Genomic DNA, 25,229 nt, shown 5'->3' on the forward strand with positions numbered 1-25,229 from the left:
AGCCCAACTCCAATAAAAATCATCCGCCTGTAAGAATGTCCGGAGGTCAAGGGCCTTCATGGCCAAGCAGTTTTCTTGGGAACAGGAGTACAAGAGGACGTGGGAGGACAGGAACGATAGGAAGGTAAACGAATTTAACCTGGAAACAGAGGCGCCTTACAGCAACAATCGAAAGGGGATAGTGAGGCATCTTCACATAATAATAGACGTTTCAGAGGCAATAGACAAGTCAGACTTCCTCCCTACGTTCAGGGCAAACGTGACAAAAGTCCTCGAGGGGTTTATCCCCTCGTTCTACAGTGAAAATCCCCTGTCCACCCTCTCCTTTCTCAGCATTAGAGACGTGTGTGTGAAGTATACAAGCAGTATGGACATAGACATTCATGCATTTCTTGGGCAGACGGGATCGAAGTGGTTTTCATTACTTAACGGGCTTGAGGGATCCATAGAGGTCATGAAGAATACCATGCACGTTAAGGAGATCCTTGTGATTGTTGCAAGTACATCCACCAGAGATCCCCATGGATATGCTGAGGTACTGGCCAAACTGAGGGCATACAACATAAAGGTCCACTTCATAAGCCTGTGCGGCGAGATCACTCTGTATAAATCAATATCAAAGGCCACCGAGGGGAGGTTCTATGTTCCGGTCGATGCAGGCCATCTTTCTGCAATCATGAGGGAATTGTCCCACCCCACAGACTTCAATGGGACAAAACTCAGCCTGGTTAAGATAGGGTTCCCCTCGCCAATGATGGAGCCATCTGTGTGTGCCTGCCATCTAGAAGTAAAAGGTGCTGGGTATGAATGCCCGGTCTGCAAAACGATGGTCTGCTCTCTTCCCATTTCGTGCCCAATATGTAGCACCCAGCTTGTATCCACACTGAATCTTTCAAAGTCTCTGCGGTTTCTTTATCCGCTAAGACCATTTGTTGAGAAGGCAGAGGGTACATGCAGAGTGTGCCAAGGAAAGGGAGCATACCAATGCGAGCTCTGTAAAAGCACATTCTGCAGCTATTGCAACAGACTCATTCACAATACCCTTAGCTTTTGCATCTACTGCGAATTACCCCATAACTAGAATAGACGTGCCTCACTTCTCCCAATAGTCAGACATTAAAATGTCACTGGAGATGCCCTCGATGTCGTCCTCAGGACCTTCATTCTGTCCGTAGTGCCATTTGATCCTGTTCCACAAATTTATTTTATCAACGACTTTTCTCCCCAAGACCCTTATGGACGACCTCATTATAAGATTCCTGTAAGAGTACAGATATCTCTGGAAGTTAACTTTTCTTATAAAGTTGATGTCGAAGACACTTGGAATCAACTTCTTTAACACTGCATATCCACTGCAAGACCTTAGGATTCTCTTGATCTCGACAACTTTAAGACGCCCAGAGCATCCTTCGATCCTTAGCTTGCAGAAGATCCTGTTTTCCTTCAGAACAAACTCCTTAGGAAAGCTTAGGTGGATGGGAGATACAAGCTCTATACAGCCTTCACACGACAGAATGTCGTTGCGGGAGGTTGCATAGGTGAGTATATCGTACTCGATTGTTTTAAATCTCTTTTCATACATCAGCATGAAGAGGCTTCTCATAAAAATATTCTGCTCACCCCAATGACAGAAAATAAAGAGCTGAGGGATATTCTGGGTGGATACCACGACAACATCAAATCGAAAATTATGGAGAACAAACTGGACGAGGCAATCTACTTGGTCGATTCGCTATCTGCGACATTTAAGCTGCCATCCTCTGGCTACGACAGATCCTCTTGCACTCCGTATAACAATGAAGTTTCTGAAAAGTATGGAATCGAGGAATATGTAAATGCGTCTCTTATTCCAACGCCCAGGACGTTGTTCATAGCAGCACAGAATCCGAAAGATGAAAAGAGGGATGTTTTTACCGATCTTTTAATGAAATCGAACACAAAGCTGGTTGTTTCGCTGATTGATGATCCAAGATACTTTGAAGAAGAATGGCTTCAGGACAGAAAGGTCATAAAGTATATGAACAAGGATTTGTTTATTGACGAAATCTACAACATCCGAGGAAGAAACATAAGGAGGCTCAGGTACATCAACTGGGTGGACTTCTCCGTGATCACCCGTGAGGAGATGGAGGTGTTCCACTCATATTTCGATTCAGTCCGCACAGAGGTAGTTCTTGTCCATTGCATTGCCGGTGTTGGAAGGACAGGAACGTTTATCATGTATGATATTCTCAAGAGAATGGAGAACATCACGTTGGATACGTTCATAGACGTCTTCTTAAATCTCAGGAGCAAAAGAGCACATCTTGTAACCAACAAAATCCAGCTCGAGTTTCTGAAGAACATCTTTCTAGAGAGCTAGAGAGATCAAGAAGTAAAGTCGATGCCGATACAGCCTTACCCTGGATTCTCTTTAATTCTTCTTAAGGATCAATACATCTTCGATGTATGAGGAGCAGACATTTTCATCCGTTTCTGCTCTTATCTTTTCGCTCAAGACAACGGGCGATGTGTGTGTTTGGACAGAAGAGAGCTTCTTGGGCTCCCCGACCATTCCGACCGTGTTTATGGGGTGACCCACTCTGATGTTGATTTTTTCTGAGCATGTAACATATTTCTGTGTACATGCTTGGCAGAGGAGGAAGAACATATATGCATGAGAGGAGACCAGTGGGCTAATAGAGGAATCTAGAAGCATGAACACTGTAGAGAAAAGGCCTATGGTGTTTTTTGGCATGAAAGTCGTCTTGTCGAAGTAGAGCGGTGAAATGCTCAGCAGCCCCTTTCCCAGAGACACAAGACCCTGCGCAATCTTAAGCACAGGAAGTACCTTTGAATCCTTGTAGTAATAGGAGTATTGCTGATCCAGAATCTTGGTTATGCGGGAATTCAACGTTCCTGCCCCAATAAGGCCCAGAGACACAATTGTGGATATGATGCAGTTCGTCTCCCCGATATTCAAAGACTTCTCGAGCATGTCCAGAACATTCACCTGTGGATTCGACGGGTACAGTATGCTGTAGCACAGAGGTAACACGCTCCTCAGGTGGGATGAATCCAATAGCAAGGAGGAAGAGACGATTCTTCCCACCATCTGGCTTGATGTTTCGTCTCCCATCGACACAAGGGCACAGCTAAGCAGTCCAAGAGATTCAAGAAGTGCATCTGTGTCTCCTGTGAACGAGTCAGTCAAAATAGATTCAATGACATTCGAATCCCCTGTCCCAACATACTGAAACCCCTTGATTAATATACTTTCGTGCTTGCTAAGAGCGCCTCCGATCTCCATTATCCCGCACTCAACATCCTTCCTGCGATAAAACAGACTGGCTAGTCCCAGCATCAAAAACCTGAAAAATTGTGTCTCCGACTCCTTCCCCTTTTCCACAAATGTTTGCAGCATAAGAGATGTGAGGTCCTCGTCGGCACTCCCACAGAAGACACTTCCTAACGTGAAGGAGGTGAAAAACACAACCTCGCTGCTATCGGAAAACATCAACGGCTGGAGAAGCTCGCGAACCTCCTCCGCTTGTGTTCCAGAGAACATGGCCTCGATCCCCAGGAGGGTTGCTATAACATGAATGCTGCTGCTCGATTGCAGGTTATTCGATAGAAGTGCCAAAATTGCTGGCCTCTCCTCAAAGTTTCTTAGTCCAGACAGCGCGAGTCCCAAAAGACTTCCTGTTTTTCTATAGGAAAAATCGGCAAATATGTGCTCCTGAAGGGTTTCCATTACCTTTTCTGAGTTCCACGACTCAATCACTCCAATCGACCCGAAGACAGAGATGAGGTCAGGCACATCACACCCAAGAATAGCCTCATAGTCCAATGGAACTCTGGAGTCTCCCTCCTGGGGTAGGAATATCGGGTCTCGCCCATATCCCATGTGGACAAACCCATTGGCAATCCCAATAGAGGCAAGCTGCCTTGTGTCCTTATCGTACTTAAATCCCTTGAGAATAGCATCCATCTTGCTTGGTTTGTCTATCTCCAGCTCAGCCCCAATCTCTCTATAGACATCCTTAATGTATCCATTCGACAAAATATACTTCTCCTCAGGGTCTGAGGCTTCGTAATACAGGTTACATCTAGCAAGTATGTACAGACACTGCTTCTTGTAGTCCCTGTCTTCTATGCTCCTCACATACTCAATGGCCTCCTTGGATTTCTGACGTCTTATCAGACCAACGACATATCTGGAGTGGTCACCCATCTTAAGATAGATCTTAAGAATGACCTCTTCAAGATCGACAAATGAATTCATGTCTTCCAAGTACAGCACTATTCTGTTGTAGTTATGGGTGTCAACATAGTCCAGAACTGTCTCAATTCCTCCAACCTCAACCAGAAAATCTATTGCCTCAAACTCCGCATTATGCTTAAATAGAAAGTCAATGCATTCCCGCCCAACATCTCTTGTCTTCGCAAAAGGAAAGTCCATCTTATTGTTCTTGACATCTGCAATACACCCAATAAGTTTCTTGACATACAGATGCCCCCATTCCTTAAGATCAATTATGTTTCCCTCGACCCTGTATGCCAGAAGCTTTCTTTCATCATCAACAACACATATGGCACTTATTATGTCACACAGCCATCTCTTTTTATTTCCCTCCAGTCTCTTGCACACATCCTCAAGAACATCCAGATTGTCTGCAAGATATTGGAAATTTATTGTGTCAATCGACTTCGAATGCGAAGACTTTGTCACGTCAAACAGCATGTTCAATGCGTTGTTCTGGATATCTATATCAGGATCCTGAATCCTCTCAACTATTATTTTCAGCTCGCCTTCCTCCATTTTCGGGGGTTTGTTTTTCGCAAATTAAACCTGAGTGTTCTCCCAAGACACAACCTTCCATAACAAATCCTGTAAAGTGCACGGCCCACAAGACCCATCCACAGGTTTACTCTCCACCAGCATTGACATCCATAGAAAACGCTTTAATGCAAAACCACATCTCAATCCTTTGCCTCTTTCCTTTCAAGCAAGCAGATCCCCTCATCAATCACAGATGCTATGTGGCTCATCATGTGGTGCTTTGCTGCATGCTTTATAAGAACAATGTGGTCAAAAAACTTTCTGTCCACACTCTTGAACACGACAATGGGATTTTCGTTCTTGTTAAGTGAGCATCGGATTCTTTTTATGTGTATGAGCTCTCCTGGAAAATACAACTTCGGATACATGCGTGTGCTCCTAAGATAAGACAGAACCAAGTCCATCTCCTTTCCGACATCTTCGGTGGAATCCAGCGGACTGTGCCTTTCTCCAATCGAGCAGCAAAGAAACTTGAGATCCAGTACGCTTCCATAGCTCATTCGAGGTATTATATCGTTTCCGTAGTTTATCACAGTTATCCCGTCGCTAAATCTCGATGCTACTTCCTCAGAAACCACGGGAGGGCTTGAAAAGACTATCACCTCTACATCCACATCTTTCAGGAGATTCATCTCTTCTATCATTATCTTAACCAGTGCTGCAATTGCTCCTCCAAGAGAATGTCCCAATAGAGTAAGCTTTTTGATTCCCAGCTCCTCGAGAATTTTCTCAATAGCACCAATGTGCCTGCTTATAAAGTGGGTCGACAGTCTTTTGAACCCGTTGTGTACAAATCCACTACTGAATTCCGTGTACTCGCAGTTTATGTCCTGGATCGTCTCCTCAGAGTTTGTAGTTCCTTTAAATGAGACCATGACTCTTCCGTTCTCTCTGTCACGAAAGATTATGTACTGGACCACCTCAGAAGGCTCCAGATTGATACAGAGCAGGTCTCTATCCTCTATTCCCAACAGCCTGAGCACCGCCTTCCTATCCTTCGGGACCGACTCATCAACCACCGCCTGTGGAGTAAGAAACATGCTAGGCCAACTGTTGGCGTATGAGCCCATGGTGAAGTAAAACAGCTTCTTTATCTTCCGGAGCATCTGCAAGTTACACAACAAGTATCCATTGCTTGACAATGTCTCGGATATCCGCATCGATCCATCATTCGTCCCGTCTTTATTGTGTAGGGGGCTGCATCTAGGGAGCCTCAACTTAAACAACCGTGCTTCGCCTGCTCCTGTCTCTTTTGGCCCATCCCTCTTGGAATCCAGAGGATCTTTGGCATGGCCTGCATCACTGAAAATTCTTGGAAGGCGGTCGTGGCTTACTTCGAGAGCCAGGTCAACGTCTCTAGTAAACTGCGAGTTGAGCTCCGCAATCGTCTTTTCAATCAGAAGTCCTCCAAACAATATGTTCAGTCTACATCCATGGCTTCCACTATTGACGTAATTCATCAGCTTCCTTATGCTCAGAATGGTTCCGGCCTTTTCGCTGCTAAAAAAGAACCCAAACACCTTCTGAACAAACCCGCTTATCTCGTCTTCTTCTTGCATGTCTCTCTCCCTATGCATCCTTCTTGTAAACTCGTACTGCATCTTCCCCACAACTTCCCGTGCCTCGAAGTCATAGCTGCTTGCTTTATCACGGTATTTCCCATGGAGAATCTGCGACCAATGCTCTCGCCCCTCGTCTCCATCTCTGAAAAAGGAATGCCTCAACAAAACAACTCCAGTGCACAAGGCCCAAGGAAAAGAGTTCTTCATTAACAAAATCTTACTATCGCCTATAACCGTACTGTGAAATTTCTTAAAGGTCATAACAACCATATCTTCAAAGACTACGTCCTCACCGTCATAATTTAGGACTAGGGTGTCGTAGGTATTCTCCGGGACGTCAACTTTCTTGATCTTCAGACAAATTTCCATGCCGTGGTGAGAGAGATAGGGTGGTATTGTCATTTAGATTTCATTTTCGACCCTGCAGAGCTTAAACATCCCATCCCTCCGGAATGCGTCTGAGAGGCGTCCATGTAAACATTTCAGGAGATGTGATGTATCGAGCTTCCTGGCACGGGAAATCCGTATGTCCACAAAACACCCGAAGCCTCAAACAATGTCAGAAAACTTTAATGATCAAAAGCTAAGAGATGAGAAGAGGAACTTTGCCTTGTTCTCCTTCCACGCCTTCATCATGGCGTCCTTGGTTTTGTTAGTAAGCACCTTCTTGGTCTCTGCATTGTCCTCGATCCCGCTGTAGTCAATCGTTGCTAGCCCTAGATCTGCCTTGTATCTCGTTGCAATGAGGTGAGCAATGTTGTACTTCTTGAGTATGATGTAGAACTTGGCATTTCTACGCTTGATCCATTTGGGCTGGTGGTCCTCAGGCTCTTTTGGAATCCTGACGACGCATGCAGTTAGAACATATCTCTCGTCGATTTGTTTTATCACAACAGCCTTCTTTCCTGCATTCTTTCCACTCGTCACGACAACGATCATATTTGGCACAAAGAACATTCCTAGGGCAAATTTTTTACTCCAACAAATCCCGCAGCCATTATGGAAAGGATCGAGCTTGTGAAGGGCATAGAGGCAAATGCAGAAAGGATTCTGGAGGACTTTACCGAGATTCTCCAGTATCTGAGGTCCGGAGGTTCCGACAAGTGCGACGAGGTCCAGAACTTGCTTTTTGCGAGCCGGAGAACGGTGGACCTCATTGATTCTGCTCTGGAAATGTATCATTATTTTGTAAGACTAAAGTATCTTACTGCTGACGTCGAGAAGCCTGAGGCGATGGATAAGAGAGATGGGGGCAAGATGCTTGCGAACATGTTTGGAGAGTTGAACGCGAATTTAGGAGTCTAGGTAGGCCTTGGAAACGGGCCCATTGTGCTTGCTTTCAAGGAGGGGTGTGAGCTACCCGCGGACTCGTGCCGACTTTTCTGGATGAATAAAAAGATAGGCTTTCTGTGGGAGATGTATTGGGCCTGAAGCATCTGTATTATTTATAGCTATTTTTCGTCGTCCCAAAAGTAGAAAAGCGGTCCTTCTTATATCCTTCAACAAATGAAAACCATCGAAGAAACATATCAGAAGAAGACGCCTGTGGAGCACATACTCCTTAGGCCCGACACCTACATAGGGTCTGTGGAGAAGGAGGCACAGGAGATGTATGTGTGGGATGAGGAAAACGGCAGAATGGTCTACAAGAGCATAGAATATGTTCCTGGGCTGTACAAGATATTTGATGAGATAATTGTCAATGCAGCAGACAACAAGATACGGGATCCAAAGATGGATGTTATCAAGGTCTCCATTGACCCTGAAGGCAACGAGATATCTGTGTACAATAATGGGAAGGGCATTCCTGTTAGGATCCACAAGGAGGAAAACGTGTATGTTCCTGAGCTTATATTTGGGAATCTGCTGACGTCGTCGAACTACAATGACGACGAGAAGAAGGTCACCGGGGGGAGAAATGGATATGGAGCCAAGCTGTGCAACATATTCAGCAAGGAGTTTGTGGTGGAGACTGCAGACTGTGAAGTCAAGAAGTACTACAGACAGAGATACAGAGACAACATGGGAGTCAAGGAGGATCCTGAGATTAGCAGGTACACCAAGGGAGACTTTACAAAGATAACATTTAAGCCCGACCTGAGGAGATTCAAGATGACCAGATTGGATGATGACATAGTAGCTCTGCTAAGGAAGAGGGTCTATGACCTTGCAGGGATTGTCAAGGACGTGAAGATATTTCTGAACGAAAAAAGAATTGAAGTCAAAGGGTTCAAGGAATATGTGAAGCTATATATTCCTCCCGGGGCTAGTGTTGTGCACCAGGTTATCAACGACCGCTGGGAGCTAGCCCTCACCACCAGCGAGGAGCAGTTTCAGCAGGTATCGTTCGTCAACGGGATCTGTACAACCAAGGGGGGGACCCATGTGAACCATGTGGTTGAGCGGATTGTAGACCCGTTGGTTGAGGCGATACAGAAAAAAGAAAAGGGGCTCTCGGTAAGGCCCTTCCAAGTCAGGTCATGCATGTTTGTTTTCATCAATAGCCTCATTGACAATCCAGCATTTGATTCGCAGACGAAGGAAAACCTTACGCTGAGGGCTTCTGCCTTTGGCTCTAAATGCGAGCCTATGGGCGACTTTGTGAAGAGCATTATAAAGAACACGCCTATTGTTCAGAAGATAACCTCCTTCGCAAAGGCCAAGCAAAGCCAACAGCTGAAGAAGACGGACGGGGCTAAGACAAGCCGGCTTTCTGGAATTCCAAAGCTCGAGGATGCCAACTTTGCTGGAACAAGCAGATCGAAGGACTGCACGCTGATATTGACTGAGGGGGACTCTGCCAAGACACTGGCCGTTGCTGGGCTGAGCGTGGTTGGGAGGGATGCCTATGGGGTTTTTCCGCTACGAGGAAAACTGCTGAATGTTAGAGAGGCATCCCACAAGCAGATAATGGAGAACGCCGAGATTTCAAGCATAAAGAAGATCCTGGGGCTGCAGCACAATAAGGTCTATGAGGATGTGTCAAGCCTTAGATACGGGCACGTCATGATTATGACGGACCAGGACCATGATGGAAGCCATATAAAAGGACTAATAATCAACTTCCTGGACCACTTCTATCCTTCGTTGCTAAAGATACCTGGGTTTCTTCAGGAATTCATTACACCAATCATAAGAGCCACAAAGAAGGGGCAGGTCAGGGATTTCTTCACGTTGCCTGAGTACGAGGAGTTCAAAAAAAATGAAGATGGATGGAACATCAAGTACTATAAGGGGCTAGGGACGTCTACAAGCGCAGATGCCAAGCAGTACTTCAGCAACCTTCCGGTCCATGTCAAGTCTTTCACCCCCTTGGCAGCCGAGGATAAGGAGCTCATTGACCTTGCATTCAACAAGAAGAAGGCAGACGCAAGAAAGACATGGCTCCTGAACTTTGCACCCGGAACGTTTTTGGACCAATCCCAGACGCAGATATCGATTTCGGACTTTGTTAATAAAGAGTTGATTTTGTTTTCCATGGCAGACAACATCCGTTCGATTCCAAGTCTGGTAGATGGGCTCAAGCCGGGGCAAAGAAAGGTGATTTTCAGCTGTTTCAAGAGGAATCTTAGGTCTGAGATAAAGGTGGCGCAGCTGGTGGGTTATGTCTCGGAGCAGTCCGCGTATCATCATGGGGAGCAATCGCTTTGCTCCACTATTGTAAACTTGGCTCAGGATTTTGTTGGGTCGAACAACATAAATCTTCTTCTTCCGATTGGACAGTTTGGAAGCAGACTCCAGGGAGGAAAGGATGCGGCAAGTCCGCGTTACATTTTCACGTCTCTATCTCCTCTCACAAGGATGATATTCAATGAGAATGATGATGCGATTCTGAACTATCTCAACGACGATAATTTTTCGATAGAGCCTGAGTTCTATGTGCCCATCATTCCAATGGTATTGGTTAATGGGGCTGAGGGAATTGGAACTGGATGGAGTACTTCTATTCCAAACTTCAATCCGGTGGATGTAGTGGAGAACATCCGGAGGATGATCAGAGGCGAGGACCCAGTGGAGATGGTTCCATACTACAGGAACTTTCGAGGGACCATTGAAAAGATTGGAGAGGGGAAGTTCCAGGTTTCTGGGATATACGAAGGAGACATGGATCTAGAGATTACTGAACTCCCTGTCGGAACCTGGACCTTGAACTACAAGGAGTTCCTTGAGTCTCTGGTGCAGGCAGGGGTTGCAAGGGACTTCAAGGAGTACCATACGGAGAAGACTGTAAGCTTTACTGTGAAGCTTTCGAAACCTGTTAGCAATCTAAAGCTAAACAGTACTATTACTGTCAACAACATGGTATGCTTCGATGAGAATCTCAGGATCAAGAAGTATGCAACGCCTCAAGAGATTCTGAAAGAGTTTTATGGTGTACGCCTCAGATATTACCTGATAAGAAAGGAAAACATGCTGAAGGTGATGAGGGAGGAGCTGGAGAAGTTGGAAAATAAGGTAAGGTTTATCAAGGAGGTTTCCATGGGGGAGCTTGTCATCAGCCGAAGAAGGAAAGGTGAGGTTATCTTTGATCTCGAGTCCAGAGGATATGCAAGGGCTGACGACTACGAATATCTTCTGAGCATGTCGATACTAAGCCTCACTGTCGAGAGAATCGAAAGGCTGAGCAACGAACATGCAAAGAGGCTGAGCGAGTACAATCAACTGATGGGTAAAACACCAAAAGAGCTGTGGCTTGAGGATCTGGAGGTGTTTGAGAAAGAATACTTGAGGATAGCTGAGAATGAGGCCAGGGAGTACGATGATGAGTTGAACGGATGTATCAAGAAGAAAGGCAAAAGGCCAAAGTCCAGGTCCGGCATCTCCGACAGACAGAAGAAGGCCAAGGTGACTCGAAAGCCCAGATCATTGCCAGTAACCGAGCACCTTACCGACTCGGAAACCTCACAGGAAAAGCCTTGGAAAAAATACAACCTTACATAACCTGAGACGGTTGCATCCAAAAGCCCTAATCTAACTGTTTGTATCGCTGCAGCTCTCAAGAAGCCAGACCCCAAGTAAACTTTATTATTCCTTTCGCGCCTTCCTGTACATTGCATCTACTTTCTTTTTGTATTCAATGGAGGCCGACTTTTCCCTTACCATCTTACGGTATGCAGACATCCTACTTTCCCTTCGGATAGCCTTCTTCAGGGTCTTTGGCTTTCTTTTGGATCCTAAGCTTGTCAGCTCGGGCCTTAAACTTTTGAACATCTTTGGCCCATCTTCTACCACAGGCTCTCTCTCTTTTCCGCGGACTCCAAATGCCTCAAATACTCCGGGATTATCCAGAAACATCCCGGCGTAGCGCTTGTAGAGATCCTCGTCATGTACAAGTAAATAGTTCTTCACCTCATTCAAATAGATCTGCTTGGCCTCTGCCGAAATGAGCATTTCTATCAGCTTTACAACTTTTGGAGAAGGGATGTCTGACAGAGTCTCCGCCATGAGCATTCTGACCATGTCCTTGTATTCCTTCTCTCCTATTCTAAGCCCCCTGCATCTCTCTATAATTGCATCCACGCTGTCTTCGGTGACATCCATCCAAACCATGCAAAGCCCCTCGGGGATTGGATCTTTTATTATTCAACGACCGTGCGGCCCTGGGACTCGAGGATGATTGATAAAGTAGATAAGAAATCTATCAGAAAACTATACCTAATGAGAGGCGCAGGAGAGCCCCGCCTTCGCCCTCCTCTTACCAAGCTTGTGGGCATAGGAAACCCGTATCTAACATTTGTACTCCACGCGATGTTCCATGACATGCTTCCCGGAATACCATGCCCAATGCCATTCAACATCCTCATGAGAAGCACCAAGATGGCCAGCTATATAGTCAAGCGGCTTATAGGAAAGAACATAGCGGTGGAGGTTCCGAATAGACCTGAAAAATATGATGGCAGGAAGTGTAGCGAAAACGACTACGCTAATGTTATGGAGTTCCTTCTAAACCTTGAAAGAACGAGTAAAAAGCTGTCGCTTGTTGACCAGTCCTTCGTTTGGGATGTGATATCCAATATATCAGAGCCAAGGAAGGCAGAGCTAATTAGATTTCTGGAAATTTCTCCGCTATCCATATTAATGATGAAGACGATGAGCGTAGGCAACTTGACTGGCACTCACTCAGCAGTTGTCAACCTCCTGAAGGCCAAGGAGATGGGATACAAAGAGGGGTTTGCATATATCCACGAGTCTAATGCAGACTTCAGGACGCTTAAAAGGACATTTCTGAAGTCCAACTTTGCTCAGATACAGAAATACTTCCATGTGTTGACGGACTTCTATCCGGAAATGATGTTTGGAGCAAGGAAGCCTTGGGCCAGTAGGATGCAGATATTTAGGAATCCCCTCTCAATCCCGATCAGGCCAAGGCTACTATGCGCCTATATTCCTGCATCCGTCTACTTCATCAGGAGAAAGTGCAAAGCCCTAAGGCCGGTGAAGAACCTGGATGTATTGGTCAAGACCATTTACGTTGAAAGAATCCTCTCATCTCACCCCAAGAAACGCCTGCTGAAAAGCGTTGTCCATCAGCTGATTCTCGACACGCCTGTTCTTGTGAAGGTCATTGTAATGAGAGGGTTTCCATGCGGTCTCGTTAAGAGAATGGTTGAATGTGTTCCGTCCTTCCATCTTGCATATGAGATATCACTGAAGATGCTCTGCAAGAATCCTGCTGACAGTTTCCATGAAGCGCTTGTTGAGGAGCTACTCAGAAAGTACCCAACCGAAGGCAATATAGAGAAGTTCCAGGCCTGTTCTCATCTCTTCAGCAGCCACCTTCTGGACAGACTGAGATATCTTATCGATGCAAGCTCCTAGAGGATTGAGAGGAAATAGCAAGAAACCGAAAGCCTGGCAATCGTCACATTTCTCTTCACACACATCCATCTAGTTTCAGCATTGTGGTTCTCTCGTCTGCCAAGAGACCAGCGCTTAAACATCCTGAAGAGACAACAATTAAAAACTATGCTTTATATCAAACAGATCTAGAATGGCCACTAGAGTCAGAAGAAACATCGTGCTGAGGAAGTCGGAGGCAGACGTAATGAGCGGAAGAGCCAGAACACCTGTATCTTCTTCCCTTTTGTCTAGGTACTCAACAATAACAGAAACACCTCTCAGTAGAATTGTAACCTGGGACACAAAAAGCATTGTGAATAGTATGCAAAACTCGTATGAGTATTGGAGCTTCATGAATGCAGATATTGCAAGATACATTAAAGACATTAGCACAGAAATCAGGACCAGTGTTATGTAAGACTCTCTGCTGTTGTGAACTGTTTGGTTGTTGATTGATGTGAATATCCTATGTAAATAGATAAATGCTATCGAGACTGACATTCCGCTGAATACAGGAAAGGACGGTGCAAGGACTGGAAACCTGTCTGAGAAGCTTTCGAGGATATATCCACTAGTTGTACTAATTGCATAGGTGATGAGAAGGACCTCCGAAGACTGGAGGGGAACTCTTTTTTTGCCGGCCAGTGCAAAGCACAAGCACAAAGGTACTGTGGAGATTGAAAGAAAAATCCAGGCAAGGCATGATGATATCGAAGCATTCCTGAACCACTTGGTAAAGTATATCAGGGACCTCACATTCAGGTAGTCTCCAAGAGATGATATGGTTGGAAGGATGATGTTGTCTGGATTGATGTCCATAAACTTGGACAGCTCTATGGATACTATGAGCAGTATTATGAACAAGACCGAGGTCAATGTGCATGCCACAAGCGAGCCTCCCAGTATGGATAGGCTCAGCTTGATGTCCGGCCCTTCAGATAAGATATTTGCTGCTATCCCTATTAGCCCTATCATAAACCCTATTATTGCAGATTGTGCCAAAACCAGGTTGGAGTTGTCAAAGACATATCTGAAGTACTTCTTGTAGACAAACAGGGGCGACTGGCTCATCGACGAGAGATACATCGCAAATATGAGCTCTATGTTTCCCTTGAATGCCAGAATGCAGTTTGATTCAAGGATGATTGGGACATCCGTCAGATGGATGTCGTTGGCAGCGCCTGCTAGTGCTGATCCCGTGAGGATCAAGCCACTAAGAGATATGAGCAGCCCTGGTATTGACTGGATTAACAGCGAGGTGTTGTATAGTGCTGGGTCGAATAGATCACCGAGCATCAATCTGCCTCTCCAGGGCTCATTAAAAGGAAGGGTTTCGCGGAGTACCAATGGTGTTCTGGGAGAGTTTATGATTCCAGTTGCACGGTTTCAAATATTCTGCGATCATTTGACATCTGCGACTAAGGATGATAGAAGAGTCCTATGAGCGATGCCCTGATACCTCATGCTCTGTCCTCTGACATAAGAAGGTTTTATGAATGTAAGGTGCCGAATGTGCCTCGCGGGGTCCTTTTAGTTGAAACCTTCCAAAATCAACACCCATATAATCTGTTCAGGGACATGGAAAGATCAAGCACAAGCTTCAACTTTGACAAAATACCAAAGTTCATAATGAAGCTCTACAAGGCAACCAACAACGAGAAGTACAAGGGGATCTGCTGGACACCGGACGGACTCAAGATTCACATATATGACCGAGATGTCTTCGTGAAGGAAACGCTTCCTTTGATATCCAAGACCAGGGAGTTTGGAACGTTTGTTCGGATGCTAAACAGCTATGGATTTGTTAAGTCGAAAGACATTGAGGAGGAGGACATATACTACAACAAGAATTTCAGGAAAGGAAGAGAGGATTTGCTAGGGTTTGACGACTCGCTCCGGATGATCAAGAGGAAGAAGTCCAGCGACATTCGGATGCGGATTGGAGACGGGTCTCTGAAGGAGATAGTGGAGTACCTGTATGTACAGAACCAGGAGTTGTATACAGAGCTTTCTGTCTGCAAGGAGCGCATAGAAAGGCAGGAAAGGGCCCTCAATGGCCTTATAGAAATTCTTTCTCGGGTCTTCCGAACGAACTCCCAAGACCTGGGGGCCCGGATCAAGCCCAGCGGGCATAATCCCCACAACGAAATGGACTTCTTTCTTGGAGAGCTTTCAGGGCCCCTTAAAGAAGGATGCGAGCCGGCATCCCCGCCATTGCAAGACAAAGGCATTCCGGAGCTTTCTTTCAAGCCGGGCGGGATTCCTCATGCTGATTCCGACACCAAGGACGACAACTATGACCCTTTTTTCTAAGTAGAAGCATATAAATAGATTCATGCTGCCTTTACTTCCATAGAGTTATGAACAGGCATTAGTATCCATGGATGTACTAGAAAATAAAGATGAGTACGTAACCAAGGAGTCTTCCCAACAGAACGAATTTCCAATGTTTAACGGCCTTTAATTTTAATCCAAGCAGTTCCATCCTTGATGAAAGTGTGGAAAAGAAGTAGGGTTGTGGGTGCGCTGGTATGTCTATTTGCCTTAGTGTCTGGAGTCATCACCATCATTCTTTCTATGCCGAGACTTGGGGCCTGCATAAAGTCCCTGTTTACGAAGGATAGTGGGATGCAGGAAGCCCACATGTGCCTATCAAAATCGCCAGCAGTATCGGTTGAGGAGTTAGGATGCATTTCTATTAGATTTTCAGACATCAAGAAGAATGGCTTTGACATCATAACTTTGGACGTGGGACAGGAAAGCAACGAAAAGCTGTACTTCGAATTTATCACAAGCATCCTGGACCTTATCTCTAGAGATGCCCTTGTTCCAGGAAGTGGTGTGGATGCATCTGGGGAAGAGAGGCTTCCAAGCAGAGAGAGGAAGAATTTCAAAATCCTGAACTTCGAAATAAGATATAACATCTGTGGAAACTCGAGGCTGCTAGGGGCCGAGGATATGAAGGGATGCATGGACCCATCCTCGGCAGCATCAAGAAGACTTCTCGGGCTTGACGAAGACTTTCCTGATGATCAGGATGTAGAGACGGAGGAAGCAAATAGAGTGCTCAACATTCTTCGAGAGCGTTGGCCTGGCGATCTGGACGGCGCAGAATGCAAAGTCTCTGGAGAGAAATTGCTGCTCAGGGATTATGTTGGGTCTGTCCTTACCAGATATCTTGTTGAATGCAAAATAGAGGAGCAGAAGAGAATGATGAGAGATACGGATTTCTTCATGAGGATTGGGGTAGACGGGACGGTGGGTAGGAAGCCGGTAGCATTTGTGATTCTAAGCAATGGGGAGTGTATGAGCCCGGGAGGATATATGAGCATTGTAAGGGAGATTCTCTTTTTTATGAGGCATGGAAGCATTATTTCTGATTTGAATGGGACAGGCGAAGGCTTTTATGACACCGATGAGCTGTGGTTTCTCCTGCAGAAGTGTAGGAGCAGCTTTAATAGGAACCTGTCGTGCAAGTTTGGCAAGCTTTCTGAGTGTGAGGCCAAAGATAGCGTCGTAGCCAGAAGCGATGATGAATATATAGCCGACAAGGTTGTGGAAGGTCTTCTTGGGCTGACAAAGGATTTTCAGAATGGAATGATAAAGCAGATAAAAGACCAGGATGTGCCTATTTTTAAGTATTACCAAGGATTTCTGTCTGGACTAGTTGGCGAGAAAGCTTGTTACCGCATTTTGGAGACCAAAAGGACGATTAGGGTAAAGGATTACGTGGCAGCACTGCTCCTCAAAGGCTACAAAAGTAAGATATACAGGCTAGCTAGCAAGCTTGAAAAGAAGACTGTTCACAGAATGGAGATCACCACCAAGTCCATCCAGGCAAGACACTATCTGTGGTTTTTGGCCAGAGTCATCCATGAGATCAGGTTTGAAGGCAGTAACAAATACCATGAGAAGCTCACAGATGGACTAAGAAGACTGAGAGAAAATCTTGTGCTTTGTATCGAGCTGATAATACATGACGGAAAGATGGACCATTTGGATCCTCCCACCAAAGCTATTCTGAGGTTGTTGGGGATAAGTGAAGAAGCCGGCATTGATGCTGAGGACACAAATCCTGAGTGCAGCCGTGTGTTTAGGGACATGGTGGCATATAAGCCCAAAAGCAACTCGGTCTCTGCCGCAACGTGTATCCTTAATGGTATAGAAGTTCCTATCGGGGAATATGTCATGGATGTGCTTTTGAGGTATTTCAAGGAATGCAGGGAGCGCGATGAGACACAAGAGTATGTGGACTCGAGGGTTTTTAGAAGCATGAGTGAGGCTTTTTCTGTAAGATATTCGGACGGTAGACATGTTGGAATAGAGTACTTTAGGATAGTAAGGAGCATGCTCAGGAAGGTATTTTGCTGCGAATTGGAGAGCCTCTTGAGGCAGTCTATGGCTGCCGATTCTTCGGAATCCAATGTGCTAAAATACTATCTGGACTGCAAGACAAGGGATGTTGACAGCTTCTTCTCGAGGGCATTCTTGGTTACGGTGAACAATCTCCATGCAGATGAAAAGAGGATTCCTGCCCATGCTATTGTTATGATTGAAAGGATCTTAGGGAAAGACATCTCCTTCATGCAGGATCTGTACCCAAAGGACAGCGACAAGAGACTATTCAACTCTATTTTGTCGAAGTTTCCCAGGAAGTACAGGGAAATCAAATGTCACTTCGAGGGTAGGAGATTCAGTCTTGTTAGTCTTGTTGCTAAGGCAACAGTGGTGTATCTTAGGGCAGGCTCCATTGAAAACGGCGAGCTCATCCTCCAGCTTGAAAGAAACCTAGTCTCTGAGGCTGCATTCTACGAGGAACGATGAGGCATTAATGGCGAACAGAGATTATGCGCATGAAAACACAACCCCAAAGCTTTCATGGGGATAGAAAGAAGAAGGTTCCACCGGCAGCTGACTGTTTTCGTAGTCATTATGCTCGCATCTCCGGTAGCAATCCCTGTGGCTGCAAGATGGCTTGGACTTGATTCTCCGGCAGTCTCGTTAATGTCGCTGTTTCTTGTCCTGGGATCGATGGGGGCAATATGTAAGCTTGCGGTTGATAGAGAGCATAAGAGAACAAGCAGGAGAGAAAAAAGGATTAAGAGTAAATGAGCTTTGCTTTGGGATCTACATATTGACACGAGTCTTCTGATCAGGTGCCTTCATGTCCAGGCTCTCTGTTTAGATTTGTTTATTTTTTTAGACCTGGAGTGGATACCCCAAATGAGCGAGGTCATAGTCCATCCATTGGTACTACTTTCCGCAGTTGACCACTACAAAAGAAAGGGAACTAAGAGAGTTGCTGGCATATTGCTTGGGGACGACGATGGGGAGATTCACATCACAGAGAGCTTTGCCTGCATATTTGAAGAGGACGAAGATGGATGGTTCATGGACACCTCGTACATAAGAAGCATGTTTGATCTGTTCTACAAGGTCAATCATAAGCTTAAGGTGATGGGATGGTACCACACAGGCCCCAGGATGTATGAAAACGACCTTGACATAACGAGATCGCTGGGCAGCTTCGTGGAAAGCCCGTTCCTTGCCATCATCAATGTTCACCTCGGAGAAAACGATCTTCCTGTCCAGACATTCAAGCTGGATGAACAGGACGAGTTTGTACATGTTGGATGCAGTATAGAGGCCGAGGAGGCCGAGGAGGTTGGAGTCGAGCATCTGATAAGAGACATCAGAGAAGAGGCAAGTGGATCGATTGCAGCCCGGATCAACGGAATAAAAGAATCATTGGCGGTCTACAGAGGGGTTCTTGGTGAGATAAGATCCTATCTCAATGATGTAATAAGTGGAGACATTCATCTGAACCAGGAGATCATCAATCTCTGCCAAGAAATCATCAATTCGACTCCAAAGCTAGAAAGACCTCTTGACGAGAATCTTTCTGATTGCTATGTCTCTGTGCTTGCCAAGACTGTGGTTGCATTGAATGACCTTAGAAAGAATAGGCTTGAGAGTGGGATTGAGACGAGTGCATCGTAACCTTAATAAAACATGTCACATTCCTGGCGGAAATGCCTTACAATTTGTTTCTGGGTTTTTTTTCCAAATTTTTGTCCAGGGTATAATGGGGATTGGCCACATAGTTTTCCTGAGCCATGGAGATTCTGGTAAAGTCAACCAGCAGGTAGTGCACGGAAGATGCCTGGTGTTTAATCCCCCCTGGGATGATTCACCTCCGGATACCACGGTGCAGAGAGACGGAAATAAGCTGGAGATCGAGTCGAAAGAGATAATTCTTAAGGTTGTCGATAGAAGAATTGTTTATTTAGAAACAATTTACCAAGTAGACAGCAGGGTTGAGTTTGTGGAGCTTGTTCCGTCTCCCCACCCGTATGACTTTTTCTTGTCAAAGAGGCACTTTCTTTCGAAACTGTCAGAGATGCCTTTCCACCCCATGCCCAAGGGCACAGTGTGCTTGAGGAAAAGAAGGATAAGTTGCTTTGTCGTTCCTGTGCTCTTATGGTTGTTGAGAAGAGCTGTTGAGTATCTTCTGGTTGATGTTCCACAGCATGCTGTGAATTATATAGTAAGTTGCTCAGCTGAAGCAAAGCAAATCATAACTATAAAGACAACGCTGGGTGCCTTCATAAGGTTTTTCTGCGCCATCCAAAAGGCATTTCTGAGGATGGGGCATCCCATAGTATTTGTCGGTGGGATTTATGTGATTCCAACTACAGTATATCTGGGAGCCCTTTCGCGCACGTGCTCCTTCTTAGCAAGCTTGTTGATCGAGGCCGTTCATCTGCTAAACAACAGCAGCTACAACCCTCTGAGGAAGCGGAGGGATTCGGTGATTCTCAATACGGACCAAATCTTCATGTCTGTGCTGATCTTCTCGTTTCTTCTTCTAATTATGTTCAATGTCGTGCACTTCCACATTCTCTATATCTCCATGACCCTATGCTTGACAGCCTTGAGAATGGTCAGCGACTTCATAGATTTCATGCTGGTAGACACATCCGGATGCCGTGTGTATACTCTTTCTATCAGTCATAATGGTATCCCGCAGGTTGTGCTTAAATATGCTAAGGTCTCCATCTGGAGTAAGGTCAAGTTTGCAACAGAAGCGACCCTCCTGTCCTCGGGACTCTCAAGGGGCAAGTTTCTTCTAGGAATAAAGTAAAACTTCTACAGCATCTGCTTCACCAAGAGTCCCTAGAGTCACATGTCTTTGCCACTTGAGGCAGACACCTTGCCCTGCACCTTTTCTCTGTCTTTTCTACACCTCAATATCTTCAGAACCTCATCATCAGATATCCTCCCTACCAAGAGACTATAGAATGATTCGAAGTCTTCCTCAGGAACGGACACCAGCATGGCCAGGTTATAGAGGTGGGTGGACTTTTGGATGGACTCGGCACACCCGAGTTCCTTGGCAAACTCTAGGATCTTGGAGACATACTCTACCATGTTTCTGGATTGCTCCTCATCAAACGTGAGCTGCAGTATTCTGCTATATAACGTGGAATAGAGGAGACAGAAGATTCGGTTCACCAGAATCTTGAAGTTTTTGCCTTCTATAGTCATCTCAGCAGCTCTGTTGATTTCGTGTCTCACAATCTCCAGCACCCTCTCGCACCCCTCTAGGTTTGCGAAATCCTCCTGCTTGACTCTAACCCCGATCCTCATGGAACACGTTTCTATTTGGTCTTCGAGGGCGTCTCTAAGCTTCCTGTCGATCTTATCTCTGAAGGTCACAAGCTTCCAGGACTTATCTGCAAAGTACTTCACCGTCACCAGATAGATGAATTTCAGAGTTTTCACTACCTCAAGCTTGTCCTGTATCGAATCGTAGACAATCCCGATGAATCCGCCGATCTTTCTGAAAAAAAAGTCAATGAGCTCATCCTCATCAGCCTCGCTGTAGAACTTGCTAGATCTTTCGAGGGTAAAGTTTATGACGTTCAGGAACTGCTTGTACACAAATATGCTGTCGGCAGTGCTTCCAGCCTCCTCCCCGAGGATGATATACTTCGTTTCGCTCTGCCTCCGAAGAGCAAGAATCTCGTAGATCTGATCAAAAAAGGCCTTTTCCTTGTCGACGGCCATTCTTGTGTATTGCGAAACAAGATCCTCGGTGGCGTACGACCCATCAAACCCAGGATCTATTGTCTCGATGAACGATCCAAGTACGCGGAGATTCCTATAACAGCTTTCGAGCCCCAGTAGGAATGTGCAGGGGCTTGTTCCCTTGAGATAGTCGCTCAGTGCCGTCGAAATGATGTCATCGTACACCTTCTTGTGTATTACCTTGTACACGTCCTTTGTGTCTGCAAAAATGTCTTTGAGATCTCGGAAGTCGGCGTCGTATGTATCTCTGACTTTGTCTACCAACTCCACGAATGTACTGTGGTCTGTTGTGTGGAAGTCGAGGTCTATGATTCTTTCCTCCTTGCGGACCATTCTAATGGGCTTCTTAAACAGGTCTAGAGAGTATACATACGAGTAGACAAGAGAGTTTTCCTTGCCCATTTCAAGCAGCGAGTTGTATGCAGATCTCATCATCGCCTTGTTTCCCTTCTTGTTCCCCTCTTCGAACACATGAAGCATCTTGTCCTCTACAAGCTTGTTGTACTTTTGAAGCTCCCCGTCATCTTCAACAACCTTTGAGATGCTGTACAGAAAAAAGCAAAGAAACCTCCAGTCATCCTCGCTGTCACTCGATATGAGGCTGTCGAGCACCTTGAAGCCTCCCTTCTCGATTTCCATCAGATACTTCACTCCCTTTTCCATCCTCTTGAGATGGTTTATTTCCTTGTTTCTCTCAAGCACATCCCTCGATGAGCCAAGCGGCTCCAGGCATATCTGGCTTATCTCCCTGCTTAGGTCGTCAATCTTCTCCAGCTTCAAGGCATCCTCGATGGTGCGGAGCTTTGTGTTGAGCTTTTCTTTCTTGAAAAACAGGCCTTCCCTTATGCTCTCGAGGTCTCCAACAAGCTCCACCAACTCGGCGTGCGTTTGGAAGATGCTGTCCTCTCTGATGTCCACAGATTCCTCTATGAGGCTGACCAGGTTGAACGACCCAGCCCTTAGCTGGCTTACATGGATGCTCTTCATCTGGGGGAGACAAGAACAGGCTTCTCATATAGCACTCGGAGAAACAAACACACCATAACCTGAAAGAAAAGATGTTCAAGATAATTTAATCCCATGGCTAGAAGCTGTTCCACTCGTCGGCATTCCCAGTGCCTATCCCACTCAAAATCCCCTCCTTTCCAACATTAAGAATGGAGTCTGTTGTCTCAAGAAGCTGCTCCTCAACAAGCTGCTCAAGCTCGACGCTATCTCTAAACAGGAAGAGCTCAACCTCCTTCATGTCTCGAACAAGCTCAGCCCCAGTCTTCATGTAATTAATTAACCTTGACAAGATAAAAAACCCTGCAGCAATTGCCGATGGAGATCTGTTGTTCATGGGAATTGCAATGTCTACCCCCACTAAAGAATTGTCTGTGTTAACAAATGCAATCGTGGGAAGGTTACAGTATTGCGACTCCAAGATAGCCTGCTTGTCAGCATATGTGTCAGAAACAATAAGGACTCTTGGGTCATATACTCGCTTGACTTCCGAGTTTGTAAACGACCCCGGAATAAATCTTCCGGTTATCGGCGTTGCTCCGACCGCTTCGCAGAACTTGACAACAGGCTTTCTCCCAAACGTCTTCGTAGACACCACTGCGATGCTGGAGGGGTGCTTTATGCCACAGAAAGCTCTTGCTGCAATGATGAGCTTTTCCCATGTCGCATTGATATCAATGATGTTGATTCTGTCGCGAGGCCTAGTTCCATAGAGGTACCTGGCAAAGCTCTTGTTCGTGGAGGTTCCTCCAAGATGCGACTGGCTGACTATCAGCAGCTTAACGAACTCGTCTGGTATTTTAATGCTATCCGAGATCCTGGTGTTATCTTGTGGCATTTCAAGGGTGCAAAATTTTTCAGGATTTTGGATTAGATGAAGAGCAGCGCCCCGAAAGGAAATGCCGGAAGGTGGCGCGCAAAGCAACTTCCCATTCACTCGATCCACTTCCTCGTCTCCACCATGGAGCGCTTATTTGTTGCCATCTGGTCGGGGGTTGAGTGCGATAATTGGACACTTCTGTGGAAGGTTTGCAAGCCCCCGTAGCTCAGTCGGTCAGAGCGTGGTACTTATATGCTGGAAAGCTGTGCAAAACTTGGCTTACACTGCTAAGATATGCCAAGGTCGCGGGTTCGAGCCCCGCTGGAGGCATTTTTGCTGCAGACATCGCAACCTTTTAATTGACTTTGCACCCCCCTGCCGTCAAAAGTAAATGTTCACCTTCCTAAACTCCAGCAGTAGAGCAAGAAAATCGTCAAGATCCATCTTGGCAGCCCTTGCCCCTGCAAGATCGGCTCCAGACAGAACCCTTTCAAATACATCGTCGGGCGTAGTATTTTCAAAGTTAGGGTCGTTTTTTATCTTGCTGACCAGAGAGGAGTTCTTGAAGTTTGCCCTGAGTGTTTTGTTCTTTCGAAGAAAACATATCTTCAGAAACCTATCAAACTCCCCGAGGTCTATTGGCGGCCTTGGAATCCGGGGCTCAATCCTTACAAAGCTCGACTCGACCTTTGGTGGCGGCACAAAGCTGTTCTTCGACACCTTTAAAACATGGTCTATCTGCGCAAGTATCTGTGCTCCGACAGATAGTCTGCAGTACTCAGGACTTCCAGGCCTTGCCACCAACCTATCGGAAAACTCCTTCTGGAACATTATAAACGCACACTTGAAGTCGTACTTCAGAAGCTTGAATACAAACGGACTGCTAATCTGGTACGGTAGGTTGGTGATGCAGAGATCGAAATGGGGGAAGTCGTGCTTCAACGCATCTCCCACAAATAGCTGAAACTTCTGTGCCATCCCCGGCGTCCCATTCACCTTTTTCGCTAGCTCCGCTGCTAGCCTGGGATCTATTTCGTAACACACCACCTTCTTCGCCTTTTGGAGCAGCTTCATCGTCAGATTCCCTGTGCCTCCACCCACTTCCAGCACGGTGTCCGTTGGCTTTATCCTTGCCCTTTCTATTATTGTGTCAATCACACCCAAGTTTTTCAGTATGTGCTGCCCATGCTGTTTGTTGAACTTCGGATTCACCATTTGAGCACCCTGCCATATGCAAAAATTTAACAGTACAAGCAAGATTTAATCATCCAGATGCTCCAGCAAAAACCCCCGATGGCGTCAGGACATACAGAGTCTTCCCTGCTCTGACTATGCATCTCGCATCCTTCGGAATCTTCATGAAAACTTCTCTGGAGAGGTCGATTGCTGTGCCGTCGCAGGCTACAAGATGATCTCGAATGACTCTGGAACTTCCGACATCCGCCTTGAAAAGAACCCTCAGCCTTCTGGTGTTGTATTTCAAGAGCAGATTTCTCCCGGTCACTATGTACAGATGCTCACTATGGGGCACTAGCATCCGAACAGCATCGAAAGCCTTCAGTATCATTCTCGAGTCTCTGTAGACGTGCCCGATGTGCGTAGCATAGAAGACAGAGTCTCCATCAACCCAGAAGTCCTGTATCGCCGATCTTCTATCCTCCGTTTCGCATGCAACAGCCTGCTTAACATATTTTATGTTTCCAAATCCAGATTTGTACAAGAAGCCATTCTCAGAGAGAAGGTACATTCCGTTGCTGCTGACCACCACCTTTCTAATGCATTCGCCCATCCCCGGAAAGTTGACAACAACCTCTCTGCAGATGGCGTCAAAGACAATGATCTTGGAGGTCATGAACACTAGATATATATAATGCTCGTGAATCCCCATGCCGAGTATGTCTTCATAAAACTCGTACTCCTCGTGCGAGGGCAGAGCAACCAGCGTATTCCTGCTTGTCAAACAAAACACATTCCCATCATGCACCACAAATTCCTTACAACCCACGATTCCCCCCACCAGCCTAAGCGAGACATCAGGAGCCTCTGCAAAGAACTTTGTACCTTCCATAGGATCACCTCACTTTTCGGG

General features: G+C 45.9%; 20 protein-coding genes across 20 annotated transcripts, besides 2 other annotated features; 10 read left to right on the forward strand and 10 right to left on the reverse strand.

The window, feature by feature from the left end:
* Window positions 1–58: 58 nt before the first annotated feature.
* ECU04_0280 (uncharacterized protein) lies at window positions 59–1,081 on the forward strand (the record flags this gene model as incomplete). Its single annotated transcript, NM_001041061.1, has 1 exon — window positions 59–1,081. One exon carries the CDS (start codon window positions 59–61, stop codon window positions 1,079–1,081), a length of 1,023 nt encoding a protein of 340 aa, NP_584711.1.
* Window positions 1,082–1,093: 12 nt separating this feature from the next.
* ECU04_0290 (uncharacterized protein) lies at window positions 1,094–1,603 on the reverse strand (the record flags this gene model as incomplete). Its single annotated transcript, NM_001041062.1, has 1 exon — window positions 1,094–1,603. One exon carries the CDS (start codon window positions 1,601–1,603, stop codon window positions 1,094–1,096), a length of 510 nt encoding a protein of 169 aa, NP_584712.1.
* Window positions 1,604–1,624: 21 nt separating this feature from the next.
* ECU04_0300 (protein tyrosine phosphatase) lies at window positions 1,625–2,362 on the forward strand (the record flags this gene model as incomplete). Its single annotated transcript, NM_001041063.1, has 1 exon — window positions 1,625–2,362. One exon carries the CDS (start codon window positions 1,625–1,627, stop codon window positions 2,360–2,362), a length of 738 nt encoding a protein of 245 aa, NP_584713.1.
* A 51-nt stretch (window positions 2,363–2,413) lies between these two features.
* ECU04_0310 (uncharacterized protein) lies at window positions 2,414–4,801 on the reverse strand (the record flags this gene model as incomplete). The annotated part of the gene is made up of 1 exon (NM_001041064.1): window positions 2,414–4,801. One exon carries the CDS (start codon window positions 4,799–4,801, stop codon window positions 2,414–2,416), a length of 2,388 nt encoding a protein of 795 aa, NP_584714.1.
* A 161-nt stretch (window positions 4,802–4,962) lies between these two features.
* On the reverse strand, window positions 4,963–6,753 carry ECU04_0320 (uncharacterized protein; the record flags this gene model as incomplete). Its single annotated transcript, NM_001041065.2, has 1 exon — window positions 4,963–6,753. The coding sequence occupies one exon, from the start codon at window positions 6,751–6,753 to the stop codon at window positions 4,963–4,965; it is 1,791 nt and encodes a 596-aa protein (NP_584715.2).
* Window positions 6,754–6,960: 207 nt separating this feature from the next.
* ECU04_0330 (uncharacterized protein) lies at window positions 6,961–7,341 on the reverse strand (the record flags this gene model as incomplete). Its single annotated transcript, NM_001041066.1, has 1 exon — window positions 6,961–7,341. The coding sequence occupies one exon, from the start codon at window positions 7,339–7,341 to the stop codon at window positions 6,961–6,963; it is 381 nt and encodes a 126-aa protein (NP_584716.1).
* Window positions 7,342–7,383: 42 nt separating this feature from the next.
* ECU04_0340 (uncharacterized protein) lies at window positions 7,384–7,689 on the forward strand (the record flags this gene model as incomplete). Its single annotated transcript, NM_001041067.1, has 1 exon — window positions 7,384–7,689. The coding sequence occupies one exon, from the start codon at window positions 7,384–7,386 to the stop codon at window positions 7,687–7,689; it is 306 nt and encodes a 101-aa protein (NP_584717.1).
* Window positions 7,690–7,890: 201 nt separating this feature from the next.
* ECU04_0350 (uncharacterized protein) lies at window positions 7,891–11,325 on the forward strand (the record flags this gene model as incomplete). The annotated part of the gene is made up of 1 exon (NM_001041068.1): window positions 7,891–11,325. The coding sequence occupies one exon, from the start codon at window positions 7,891–7,893 to the stop codon at window positions 11,323–11,325; it is 3,435 nt and encodes a 1,144-aa protein (NP_584718.1).
* An 84-nt stretch (window positions 11,326–11,409) lies between these two features.
* On the reverse strand, window positions 11,410–11,934 carry ECU04_0360 (uncharacterized protein; the record flags this gene model as incomplete). The annotated part of the gene is made up of 1 exon (NM_001041069.1): window positions 11,410–11,934. One exon carries the CDS (start codon window positions 11,932–11,934, stop codon window positions 11,410–11,412), a length of 525 nt encoding a protein of 174 aa, NP_584719.1.
* Window positions 11,935–11,997: 63 nt separating this feature from the next.
* ECU04_0370 (uncharacterized protein) lies at window positions 11,998–13,203 on the forward strand (the record flags this gene model as incomplete). Its single annotated transcript, NM_001041070.1, has 1 exon — window positions 11,998–13,203. The coding sequence occupies one exon, from the start codon at window positions 11,998–12,000 to the stop codon at window positions 13,201–13,203; it is 1,206 nt and encodes a 401-aa protein (NP_584720.1).
* Window positions 13,204–13,341: 138 nt separating this feature from the next.
* On the reverse strand, window positions 13,342–14,520 carry ECU04_0380 (uncharacterized protein; the record flags this gene model as incomplete). The annotated part of the gene is made up of 1 exon (NM_001041071.1): window positions 13,342–14,520. The coding sequence occupies one exon, from the start codon at window positions 14,518–14,520 to the stop codon at window positions 13,342–13,344; it is 1,179 nt and encodes a 392-aa protein (NP_584721.1).
* Window positions 14,521–14,802: 282 nt separating this feature from the next.
* ECU04_0400 (heat shock transcription factor) lies at window positions 14,803–15,537 on the forward strand (the record flags this gene model as incomplete). The annotated part of the gene is made up of 1 exon (NM_001041073.2): window positions 14,803–15,537. One exon carries the CDS (start codon window positions 14,803–14,805, stop codon window positions 15,535–15,537), a length of 735 nt encoding a protein of 244 aa, NP_584723.2.
* A 177-nt stretch (window positions 15,538–15,714) lies between these two features.
* ECU04_0410 (uncharacterized protein) lies at window positions 15,715–18,048 on the forward strand (the record flags this gene model as incomplete). Its single annotated transcript, NM_001041074.1, has 1 exon — window positions 15,715–18,048. The coding sequence occupies one exon, from the start codon at window positions 15,715–15,717 to the stop codon at window positions 18,046–18,048; it is 2,334 nt and encodes a 777-aa protein (NP_584724.1).
* Window positions 18,049–18,102: 54 nt separating this feature from the next.
* On the forward strand, window positions 18,103–18,336 carry ECU04_0415 (uncharacterized protein; the record flags this gene model as incomplete). The annotated part of the gene is made up of 1 exon (NM_001415582.1): window positions 18,103–18,336. The coding sequence occupies one exon, from the start codon at window positions 18,103–18,105 to the stop codon at window positions 18,334–18,336; it is 234 nt and encodes a 77-aa protein (NP_001402480.1).
* Window positions 18,337–18,447: 111 nt separating this feature from the next.
* On the forward strand, window positions 18,448–19,224 carry ECU04_0420 (proteasome regulatory particle lid subunit RPN8; the record flags this gene model as incomplete). Its single annotated transcript, NM_001041075.1, has 1 exon — window positions 18,448–19,224. One exon carries the CDS (start codon window positions 18,448–18,450, stop codon window positions 19,222–19,224), a length of 777 nt encoding a protein of 258 aa, NP_584725.1.
* Window positions 19,225–19,309: 85 nt separating this feature from the next.
* On the forward strand, window positions 19,310–20,368 carry ECU04_0430 (uncharacterized protein; the record flags this gene model as incomplete). Its single annotated transcript, NM_001041076.2, has 1 exon — window positions 19,310–20,368. One exon carries the CDS (start codon window positions 19,310–19,312, stop codon window positions 20,366–20,368), a length of 1,059 nt encoding a protein of 352 aa, NP_584726.2.
* A 38-nt stretch (window positions 20,369–20,406) lies between these two features.
* On the reverse strand, window positions 20,407–22,302 carry ECU04_0440 (uncharacterized protein; the record flags this gene model as incomplete). Its single annotated transcript, NM_001041077.1, has 1 exon — window positions 20,407–22,302. One exon carries the CDS (start codon window positions 22,300–22,302, stop codon window positions 20,407–20,409), a length of 1,896 nt encoding a protein of 631 aa, NP_584727.1.
* Window positions 22,303–22,399: 97 nt separating this feature from the next.
* Window positions 22,400–23,158, reverse strand: ECU04_0450 (40S ribosomal protein SA; the record flags this gene model as incomplete). The annotated part of the gene is made up of 1 exon (NM_001041078.1): window positions 22,400–23,158. One exon carries the CDS (start codon window positions 23,156–23,158, stop codon window positions 22,400–22,402), a length of 759 nt encoding a protein of 252 aa, NP_584728.1.
* Window positions 23,159–23,355: 197 nt separating this feature from the next.
* Window positions 23,356–23,470, forward strand: a tRNA (tRNA-Ile).
* Window positions 23,394–23,434: an intron.
* A 51-nt stretch (window positions 23,471–23,521) lies between the features above and the next one.
* ECU04_0460 (putative dimethyladenosine transferase) lies at window positions 23,522–24,355 on the reverse strand (the record flags this gene model as incomplete). The annotated part of the gene is made up of 1 exon (NM_001041079.1): window positions 23,522–24,355. The coding sequence occupies one exon, from the start codon at window positions 24,353–24,355 to the stop codon at window positions 23,522–23,524; it is 834 nt and encodes a 277-aa protein (NP_584729.1).
* Window positions 24,356–24,404: 49 nt separating this feature from the next.
* On the reverse strand, window positions 24,405–25,208 carry ECU04_0470 (uncharacterized protein; the record flags this gene model as incomplete). The annotated part of the gene is made up of 1 exon (NM_001041080.1): window positions 24,405–25,208. The coding sequence occupies one exon, from the start codon at window positions 25,206–25,208 to the stop codon at window positions 24,405–24,407; it is 804 nt and encodes a 267-aa protein (NP_584730.1).
* Window positions 25,209–25,229: the final 21 nt, after the last annotated feature.

Source organism: Encephalitozoon cuniculi, chromosome IV (assembly GCF_000091225.2).
Source record: "Encephalitozoon cuniculi GB-M1 chromosome IV, complete sequence".
NCBI classification, from domain to species: Eukaryota; Fungi; Microsporidia; family Unikaryonidae; genus Encephalitozoon; species Encephalitozoon cuniculi.